Here is a 10325-nt window from a genome sequence, read left to right on the forward strand (position 1 = left end):
ATTCTGTCCATCCCCTCGAGTTCAACCAAATCTTTATGGACAGATAACAGGGTACAGCTTGGTCCTGGGGCCGTTCCCGCTCTGGGAGGTGCACAGTGTCCGGGCGCGGAGCAGAGTGTGGCCGCATCCTCCCAGCTGAGGCCGGGGGAGGCCTGGCCAGGACTTGCCAGCTCATCCCTTCCCCAAGACTTTGATTTTGCTGGGCCTGGGTGTTGGGGGCCTGGCTGTACCCTGGGGTGAGGTCGTGATCCGTCTGAGCCTCAGTTCCCTCATCTCTAGCCGGATGCGGGGGTGGCGTCCGGGCAGAGAGGCAGCGTCTGCGGTGGCCTCGTAGGAGGAAGGGCTAGCGCGCGTGGTGGGGCCTGCGGCATATCGGCAGTGACCGTCCGGGTGTCAGCCCTGCTCCTGCTACTCTGTGGGCTTTGCCAGTGCCAGGCCCTGGGCTCACTGCCGCTTTATCGATGCCCTGGGACACCCGGATGCAGTGGGCCGCAGCAACGCGGGGCTGGATTGTTTTCTTCATTTGCCCCATTGCGCATAGAAGGAGGAGGAGGGTTGAGTTGCCCAGGACCCTCCTCTGTGTTGACCCTGCTTCCCCCGCTTTCTAGCTCTGGGGCTGACAAGCTGTCGCCTCCCCCAGCCTCGTTTCCTCAGGGCATCTGTGAGCGCGCTCGCCGCCCGTCCGTGGCGCAGAAACGCCGGGCACGGACAGGCCTCAGAGCGGGTGCCCGGCAGATGCTTCCCTAATCCTGTCGTTCCTCCTCCAGGACTCCGACATGCTTGCATGTCACAACTATTGGCACTGGGCTTTATATCTGATTGAAAAGGTAAGGAGGCCGGCTGTCTTATCCTATGAAGACGTCCAGAGCAAGAAACACTTTTTCTGCCCTCGCTATGCTTCGTAGCCTGTGGAAGAACGTTCTGCGTTTGCACGTTTAAACGGCGTCTCGGTGCGAGGTGGCAGTCGCGCTTTCAAAGAGCGTTTCGGGCTCAAACTCCCGTAGGCATTTTGCACTGTCTGGACTCAGAGGTCTCACAGGTTGTGTGCAGTGTGTGGGGAGGATGTCCACCCAGTGTTTCTGCTGCTGGAGTGAACCGTTAAGCTCCCACCCCGCAGACTGTGCCATGTCCCCTCAGCAGCAGAAGCTGCTTCTGTTCCTTGCTCACGGGAGTGCAGTGCCCGGAGCAGAATGCCACGGCTCCATGCCCGGACCTGCACGGTGGCCCTGCCCAGCCCCCGTGTGCTGGGGGGTGGGGTGGGGGGCGGGGCTTCATCGTGCCCGTTTCCAGCTCATTCCTCGGCGTTGCATCTCGCTGTCTCCCGACAGTAATGACGGGAACTTCATTTTTCCAGGGCGAATATGAGGCCGCGCTGACCATTTACGATGAGCACGTAAGTCTGCGTTTTCCCTCGGTTCAGTTCATTGCCGCGGTTGGACTCTCGGTCCCCAACAGATCTGTGAGCCCATCCGCATGGTCCCAGCCAGAAGCAACGGCTGGGGCGAGAACACGCTTCTTGCGTCAGACCTCACGGGGTGAATTTGTGCCAGAAGTGGCGGTGTAACCCCGCCTGGGGTGAAGACGTTCGGCTGGCCCCGTTCATCCCGTGGGCGTTGATGGAACGACAGGTCTAAGTCTGAAATCCCAGACTTTCCTCCAGCCGTTTTCTGGAGACCATTGGTCTTCCCACAGACATTTTTTATTGTGGTCAAATATACAGAACATAAAACCTACCGTTTTAACCATTTTTAGGCGTACGGTTCTGTGGCGTTAAGTCTGCTCGCGCTGCTGTGCATCCTACCCCATCTCAGAACCTTTTCATCTTCCCCAACTAAAACTCTGTGCCCACTGAACACTCACTCCCCACGCCCCACCCCAGCCCGTAGATATGCTCTTAAGAGGGTGGAGGGGAAGCTCCTGGGGACCCCAGTGCAGGCTTAATGATGGAGGCCCGGAGTCACAGAAATGCTTGCAAGGTGGGGATCTAAATCCCCAAGAAAAGCACTCAGTAACGTTTCCTCGAAGTCATCCTTTTGAGTCGTCAGGGTTTTGAGGTAAGAACTGAAGTGGGTCGAGCTGTGCGCGTGGGGTGTAGACCACCTGACTGTCTAGAACCGCAAATGGGAGAGACGAGTCTCCTGGAAGTGTGGCCCAAGGCCGGGGGCAGGAAGCGACAGGTGCCGGGGCCTAGCACATGCTCCCCAGGTACGCTCTTTCTTCAGGTCCACACCTGAGTGGTCTGAGCCTTGGCGAGAGGGACGGTCCCAGCAGTCGAGGCGGAGGGGACGATGGTGGTAGCTTCTGTTTGCGGAGCGCTGGCTCTGTGCAGGCGCCACACGTGGCCCAGATAGGCCCCCTCAGGCCCCACCGCCCTTGTCTTCCAGATCTTCCCCAACCTGCGGACCAGCGGCGCCATGCTGGATGTGGTGGACAACTGCTCCATGCTCTACCGGCTGCAGATGGAAGGTGGCCAGATCTTTGCTCTCCCACACGATGAGGGGACGGCGCCACGGGCTGGGCAGGAGCTGTCAGCGAGGCCCTCTGGGTCCTGCTGCCTGCGCAGCCACGACCTGGGGTGCCGGCTCTGCAGCCGCCTTCTAGCCGGCCCGAGGCCCGAGGGCCAGGCCGCCACTGCCCTTTCTTCCACTTCCCAACACCCCTCGGTGCGCAGGCCTAGGCTCTGTGCCCAAGGCGCCCACCTCACCTGCAGGGCACAGGTGGCACCCACAGCTCTGGGGGTTGTAGAGGGCTTTCAGCCAGGTGTGCCAGGTGGTTCTGCCATCTCCCTTAGTCTCAGCAGAGCCAAACCTGTACCCACTCTGGGCTCTGGGTCAGCAGAGCGATGTGGGGGTGAGGCCTGGGCAGGTTGAGCAATTTCCAGAGGGTTCCTGGCAGGCTTCCTGGTAGAGGCAAAAGTGACCCATAGGAGGTGCTGAGGGTTCTGCTGGGCAGAGATAGAAAATGATGTCGTGTGCAGAGAGCAGCCTGTCCGAAGCCCCCAGGACACAGAAGCCAGCAGCCTGTTACGGGGACCAGTGACCGGAGGGTAGAGGCAGTGTGGTCAGCTGGAGCAGAGGAGGCTGAGCGGTGGTGGGGACCGGGAGCCCACACAAGGGCAGGGCGAGGGGTTCGGCTTTTATCCGGTCTCAGTGGAGCCTGCTAGAGCAGGGAAGGGCAGGCTCCCATCTGCCTCCGAGATCCAGGCAGTGGGGGCCGAGCCGAGGGGTGCTGCGGCCAGAGGCTGGAGGAGTGGCGAGGAGGCCAGGCGGTCAGCAAGGAGGCTGGGAGAACAGCAAGGAAGTCAGGAGATCCTTAAGGAGCCCTGGAGGTCTAGGAGGGAGCCTGGGGGTCAGCGAGGACGTGGGGTGATCAGGGGGGAAGCCGGGGGGAATCGACGAGGAGGCCGGAGGGTTCATGAGGAGGATGCTGCGCTCTCTAAGTTGGCTCGTGGACATCCAGGTGGCAAGGCAGGGACACTGAAACCTGGGCTGGTGGTAGGCCCATGTCCCTTGTCTAGCCCAAACCGTCCAGAACTGGCGGGGCGGGAGGGAGGGCAGCTCGGAGGCTGGGAGTTACAGTGGGGTGCTGGGGACAGGTGGAGGGAAGAGAAAGGCCTCTTACTCCCTCACAGAGCCGTGTCCAGTGTTGACTGGCTGAGAAATGGAGGTCAAGGGCAACATCTCTAGTCATGGAGGTGCCCGCAGGAGTAGGAAGAAGCCAGTGTCTTTGGGAGGTGGCGGAGAGTGGGGTAGAAGTGGGGTTGAGAAGTCTAGGCACAAAGGTGGAAGGAGGCTGTTTATTACGAAGGCGGATTTCTAGCGAGCGCCTGTTACATATCGGGTGCCGTGCCCGCAATAACACGGGAGGAATTTCAAAAGTGGTTTTGGCGTTGCTCAAAGGGACCAGAGACTCCACTTAATACTCTTCGATAGTTTTTAAAATTTGCTGTCTATCTTATGCATCTGTTGCTTTTATAATTAAACAGAGTTAACATAAGCTGGGCCCAGAGCTCAATACGAGGCCAGACACTGATTGCTAGCCCTGCTCACCTGCCCAGTGTCCACCTGTCACAGGATCGTGAGGGCCTCTTTGAGATGTACAGGTGAGGGAGGCCCAGGTGCAAGATGTACTCAGAAGCCTCATGCCAGACCTGTGGGTTTCCTTCCCACGTCCTTAGGAGTGTCTGTGGGTGACCGGTGGCGGGATGTCTTGCCGATAACCCAGAAGCACAGCCGAGACCATGTCCTGCTGTTCAATGATGCACACCTCCTGATGGCATCCCTGGGTGCTGGAGACCCCCAAACCACTCAAGAGCTGCTGACTACCCTGCAGGATGCCAGCAAGTATGCAGAGGGGCCAGGGCCCTGGAGGCCTCTGCTGCCAGAGAGGCTGGGGATGGGTGCCCCGCTGGTGAGCACGGCCTTGGGAATGCCCACAGAGGGCTGCTCCCAGATGTGCATCCCAAGGTGTGCATCCTCCAGGCGTATGTCCTCCAGGTGTGGGCCCTCCAGATACATATCCCCACGGGTGGTGCACCCAGATGTGCACCCTTCAGGTGTGCCCCTGTGCGGGTGTGTACCTTCTAGGTGTGTGTCTTCCAGGCTTGAGCCCTCCAGGTGTGCATCCCTGTAGATGTGTACTCTCCAGGCGTGTGCCCCCTGGGTGGGTATACCCTGCAAGAATGCTGTGGTTTCCCCCTGCCTCTCCATCCCCAAGCTGAGTGTGAGGGCTTCAGTGTCACGTGGGCAGCCTCCCACGGGACCGTGGTGGGGTCCTGGGACCAGAGAGACCGCTGCTGACAGCATGTCAGACCCTGGCCCAAGTAGCCAGGAATCGCTGCGTGTTTGATTCTTGCTTTTAAGGTAGATGTGGAGCAGGCTGCTGTCTCCGGGCCCCGGTATTTGTGACCCACAGTGGCCGGCACCTGAAGGCCAGGGAGACACGGGCTGCCACAGCCACTCACTGCCAGGGTTGGAGCCCGCTCTGGTGCCAGGCCTTTAACTATATTGCCTGCAATCCTTCCTGCAGCCTTGCGAGGGCAGCACTGTTTTCCCCGCTTTACGGAGGAGCAAACTGAGGCAGGAAGTAGGGGGACTAACCCAAGGCCGGGCCTCTCCGAGGTACTGTCCTGGCAGTGTGGGGGTGTCCTTACCTTTCACACCCCCAGCGCTAGTAAACTGGAGTTCAACCCAGCCGAACTGTTCTCTCCTCCCTGGATGACTCACTCGATCAAAGTTCCTACTGTGCGTCGGGCACGGCGCTAGAGACACCGGGCTGAGGAAGCGACAGCCTTTCCCTCGGCAGCCTGAGCCAGGTGGGGAGGCAGGTGTGCTGAGGTGGGCGGGCCACTGAGGGCACCTTCTCCACATGCAGGTGCCCAGAGGAGAACTGTCAGCACCTCCTGGCCCGCGACGTGGGGCTGCCCCTGTGCCAGGCCCTGGTGGAGGTTGAGAACGGGAACCCCGACCGGGCCGTTGAGTTGCTCCTGCCCATCCGCTACCGGATTGTCCAGATCGGGGGCAGCAACGCCCAGGTGAGCCTCCGGCCTCGAGCCGCGCCCGCAGCTGGGGCACTGGGACACGGGTCCAGGCGCCCCTGCGCCCGGCAGCCCCGGCCTCTCCGAGGTACTGTCCCGGCAGTGTGGGGGTGTCTTTACCTTTCACACCCCCAGGAAGTTTGTCCCCGAGGACAGGCCGGCCTGCAGTAGTGGTGGGAGGTCCCGTCTCCCACCCCACATTGCAGGAGCCTAACTGGCCCGCTGGCCTTTCAGAGGGACGTCTTCAATCAGTTGCTGATTCACGCGGCCTTGAACTGCACCTCGGGCATCCATAAGAACGTGGCGCGGTGAGTTCCCCGCTCCCGTCCCCAGGCTGGACGTGGGAAAGTTTCTGGGCATAGATAGCTGCCTCTCTCACACGGAGGCCCCCTGTGGGCTTTCGGCGTGCCCAGAGGCTCCCTCCTCCCTTGGCCTGAGGTGGTACCCACCTGTGAGGTTGTGAAAATGCAAGGCTATGGGGGCGCTCCCTTGTTAGCCTGCTCAACTTGACCAAGGGGACCAGCCGCCCACACCCCCGGCCCACTCCTCACTCTAGCCATGCCGAGCGGCTTACCCAAACACATCCTGCTTTTTCGGGCCCCTGGGCCTTTGCATGTGCCGCGCCCTCTGCCCTGGCTATCCCTCTCCTTCTTCGCCTGGCTGATGCCTGCCGATCCTTCAGGCCTCAGCTCGCATCCTCCAAGCTGACCGTGCTGGTGCTGGGCGGAGGAGTGAGCAGGCAGGCCCAGGCCCTGGCTGCACGGAGCTCCCCTCATAGGCAGGAACTGATCCTAAGCAACTTCTCACACGAACACATGTAAAAGTGCCACGAGAGCTGGGCGCATTGCTCCAGGGTGCTGTGAGGGGGGTGCTGGGCAGACAAGGGTTCCGGGGGGCTGTGGCCCACAGAAGCAACCATTGAGGGGAGGCTGAAACCCAGCCAGTTTAACCAGGCCAGGGGTGTTCTGGCTAGTGGAAGGGGCCGGAGGGCATGGCTGGGGCATCGGGGAGGTCAGGGTGGGGCGCTCCAAGAAGAAAGCCGTCCGAAGCCCGGTCACCGCCAGTGGCCTGGGCGCTCCCACACCCCGCCCAGCTCACTCCATGTGGGGTGGCCACATTCTTTGCTGGCTTCTGCACCAGCTCCTGCGGGCGGGGGGTGGGGGGGTAGGGGGGACATGAGCCCTTCCTCGCCTAAGTCCCCTGCGCCCTGCTGGGACTCCGAGGGGAAGACGGAGAGGGAGGAGCGGCTGGGCACTCAGCAGGCGGGACAGGTGTCTCGACTGGACTCTGAGGTAGGGGGAACACCCCAGGGTCTAAGGCCAGCTTCGGCGGCTGGTTGTGGGAGAGACCCAGCCGCCCTGGCAGCATTTCCAGACCGAGCCATGCAGGTGTTCATGGCGCTGATGAAAAGGTGTAGACGCACTGGCATTGGCCAAACCCCGAAGCGTCCTGGATACATGCCTGTGCTTTTCGCCCGTCCACGGCCATGCAGGGGTGGGGCTGCATGGCAGCGTGTCTGCCCCTGGGCGTGCTGGGGACGGACAGGTCCCACGGCAGCCTGGAGCAAATGCTGACCATGGAGGGGGAGCCTGTTGCTGTCAGAGCGACTAGTGTGTCCTCTCCAAGGGTCCCCCTGTCATCGTCATCATGTACCTATGGAGCCGTCAGCTCAGCTCAGCTCCAGTCCTGGAGCAGCCTCAGGTGTGACTCCGCCAACCCGCCCCACAGCTGTGTTCTACCCTCCTGTCCCTAAGTTCCTGAGGCAGACAAGGCCACGGAGATGTGCTCACCCTAGAATTCGAGTCACTGGATGTGTCACGGGGACAATGGAAAAATGCTGTCCAAACACAGGATGTCCCGTTCTGCTCTTGCACCTGTGTGGAGCTGCCGGGCTCTGAGAGTCCACGCTTCCTCATCCTCACACCTGCCCCTGCCCAGCACACCACCTTCTCTCTGGTCCCCCGCCAAGGCCAGGCATCCTACCTCTGGGCCTGTGTCTATCCTGTCCCCTCTCCAGCAACCTGGGAAGGTGAACATCTTGCTCTCCTCAGCCGCCTGTGTGCTGCCTTGGGACCGAGGAACCATCGGGCCCCGACATCCTTCTAGGAGGTTCCACCATGGATCCTGTTTCCGTTTCTGCAGGAGCCTTCTGATGGAGCGTGATGCCTTGAAGCCCAACTCGCCCCTGACTGAGCGGCTCATCAGAAAGGCAGCTGCCGTCCACCTCCTGCAGTGAGCCCAGCCTGCCGTCCCCCAGCCTGACGCCTCCCGGCCGTTGGACCAGCTGCCCCCCAGCTTTGCAAGCTTAGGAGACAAGCCTGTTAGGCTCCTCAAGGATAGGCTGCAGCTTTAAGCAGAAAACACAGCAACCAAAAAGAGGGGACACAAATCAATTGTGAACGTGATTCAGAATCTTCTTGTTAAGAGCCAAGGTGCAGTTTTAAGTGGTCAGAAGCCATGTGGGTGCTACTGTTACCCCTGGCCTTGCAGATCGTATGTTCCCAGGGCACGCTTACACCTTCCGGTCCTTCCAGGGTTGGAAGCAGGGGTGGGGCGGCTCACAGCCCCTAGGCGCACCCAACCCCAACTCCAGGCCACCCTTGAAAGGAAGCCTCTAGTTGTCTTCCGCATCCTGTTCTAGACAGGCTCTGTCATCCGCTTTGGGGTCGGGTGCCAGTGGGGGACAGGGAACTTACCAGGGTCACAGTGAACAGAGGCCCTGCTGAGACTCGACAAGGCCACGGAGATGTGCTCACCCTAGAATTCGAGTCACTGGATGTGTCACGGGGACAATGGAAAAATGCTGTCCAAACACAGGATGTCCCGTTCTGCTCTTGCACCTGTGTGGAGCTGCCGGGCTCTGAGAGTCCACGCTTCCTCATCCTCACACCTGCCCCTGCCCAGCACACCACCTCCTCTCTGGTCCCCCGCCAAGGCCAGGCATCCTACCTCTGGGCCTGTGTCTATCCTGTCCCCTCTCCAGCAACCTGGGAAGGTGAACATCTTGCTCTCCTCAGCCGCCTGTGTGCTGCCTTGGGACCGAGGAACCATCGGGCCCCGACATCCTTCTAGGAGGTTCCACCATGGATCCTGTTTCCGTTTCTGCAGGAGCCTTCTGATGGAGCGTGATGCCTTGAAGCCCAACTCGCCCCTGACTGAGCGGCTCATCAGAAAGGCAGCTGCCGTCCACCTCCTGCAGTGAGCCCAGCCTGCCGCCCCCCAGCCTGCCGTCCCCCAGCCTGACGCCTCCCGGCCGTTGGACCAGCCGCTCCCCAGCTTTGCAAGCTTAGGAGACAAGCCTGTTAGGCTCCTCAAGGATAGGCTGCAGCTTTAAGCAGAAAACACAGCAACCAAAAAGAGGGGACACAAATCAATTGTGAACGTGATTCAGAATCTTCTTGTTAAGAGCCAAGGTGCAGTTTTAAGTGGTCAGAAGCCATGTGGGTGCTACTGTTACTCCTGGCCTTGCAGATCGTATGTTCCCAGGGCACGCTTACACCTTCCGGTCCTTCCAGGGTTGGAAGCAGAGGTGGGGCGGCTCAGCTTGGGGAGGGGTCCTCACAGCCCCTAGGCGCACCCAACCCCAACTCCAGGCCACCCTTGAAAGGAAGCCTCTAGTTGTCTTCCGCATCCTGTTCTAGACAGGCTCTGTCATCCGCTTTGGGGTCGGGTGCCAGTGGGGGACAGGGAACTTACCAGGGTCACAGTGAACAGAGGCCCTGCTGAGACTCACCTTAGGCCCCTTTTCTTCTTGGGAGAGGGGACCCCATCACTCAGCCTGTGGCCTCAACCCCAGCTGCAGCACCCATGCCCTCCTCACAGAAGCACACGCCCATGGGCGCCCTCCTGCTGTCTCTGGAGAGAAGTCTGCGGGCTTCCTGGGGGCCTTTTGTGGCACTGATTTGGGCTTATCTTCTCTTTATTCTAAACCACATCATAAAGGAGCCTTGGCACGTGGTTTCCTTTGTCTGCTGTGACTTTAATCGCACGGATGCAGTGCTCTGAGCTGGTGCTCTTTCTGGGGTGTGACTTCAACAAGATCTGAGCCAGTTCTGTAAGCGCAGGCCCGGCTTCTGCTCCCTGTCGTCAACCTGGCCTCATGTCCCTCCTGAGCAAGCCACAGGTCTGGGCTTAATGTGCCGGGCCAGCTGTGCTGCGTGAGGGGATCCCAGCCCACAGCTATTTCTTGGGTGTCTTTGGTGTGTCCTGAAGTTGGGTACGGACTCACCAGGACAGAGAGGCGAGCCTCCTGGGCAGCGGCGGAGGCCTCCAGATCTATTAGCAAATTCCCGAGATTAAAATTAATTAGGTAATCGGTTCCTTTGACTAACTCTTGCTGGACAGGCCCCTTTGAGCATCTCCCATGTGCCAGGCCTGGGCTGGGTCCTGGGGAGACAGGCTTCTTGAACTTGCAGGGGCTTGGGGCAGTGAGTCAAGAAAATGGGTAATCGCATTAGGATTTCGAGAGAGGTGCCATCTCTATCCAGGACCTAGGGACATATCCCAAGGGGGAGCTTGCCCTCCCATCCTGAGCTGTCCACTTCTGCCAGTTTCCCTGATGAGCCTGCTCACATCTGGTCTGCCCTCACCTCTCCTGTTCCAAGCAAGATACAGCTTGGTCCCTCCAGAAAGCCCTCCACTCCCCCACTGCAGGGTGGTGAGGGCACCTGCCCTTGCTATTGTACCTTTCTCCCCAGCTGTAACCTCCTCAAGTCAGGGGCAGCATCTGTGTCCCAGCATCAACCAGCACATGACCTGCACTGAGTTCCTGGCAGTGGACATTGGTGAA

The 10325-nt window shown here is 60.2% G+C and overlaps 1 protein-coding gene and 1 long non-coding RNA gene across 2 annotated transcripts in view; one reads left to right on the plus strand and one right to left on the minus strand.

Moving 5' to 3' along the window:
• TTC38 (tetratricopeptide repeat domain 38) overlaps positions 1-9494 on the plus strand; it is a 16684-nt gene extending 7190 nt beyond the window's left edge. Inside the window, exons 6-13 of the mRNA XM_023523689.1 lie at positions 768-827; positions 1355-1393; positions 2385-2466; positions 4178-4343; positions 5374-5533; positions 5771-5844; positions 7679-8084; positions 9066-9494. Coding sequence (XP_023379457.1) covers positions 768-827; positions 1355-1393; positions 2385-2466; positions 4178-4343; positions 5374-5533; positions 5771-5844; positions 7679-7772 — 675 coding nt within the window. The 3' untranslated portion in view covers positions 7773-8084; positions 9066-9494. The remainder of the gene's footprint in view (positions 1-767; positions 828-1354; positions 1394-2384; positions 2467-4177; positions 4344-5373; positions 5534-5770; positions 5845-7678; positions 8085-9065) is intronic.
• LOC111731833 overlaps positions 9224-10325 on the minus strand; it is a 4198-nt gene continuing 3096 nt past the window's right edge. The window contains exon 3 of the long non-coding RNA XR_002777332.1: positions 9224-9269. This is a non-coding gene — a long non-coding RNA (uncharacterized LOC111731833). The remainder of the gene's footprint in view (positions 9270-10325) is intronic.

Source organism: Pteropus vampyrus, unplaced genomic scaffold (assembly GCF_000151845.1).
Source record: "Pteropus vampyrus isolate Shadow unplaced genomic scaffold, Pvam_2.0 Scaffold401, whole genome shotgun sequence".
NCBI classification, from domain to species: Eukaryota; Metazoa; Chordata; class Mammalia; order Chiroptera; family Pteropodidae; genus Pteropus; species Pteropus vampyrus.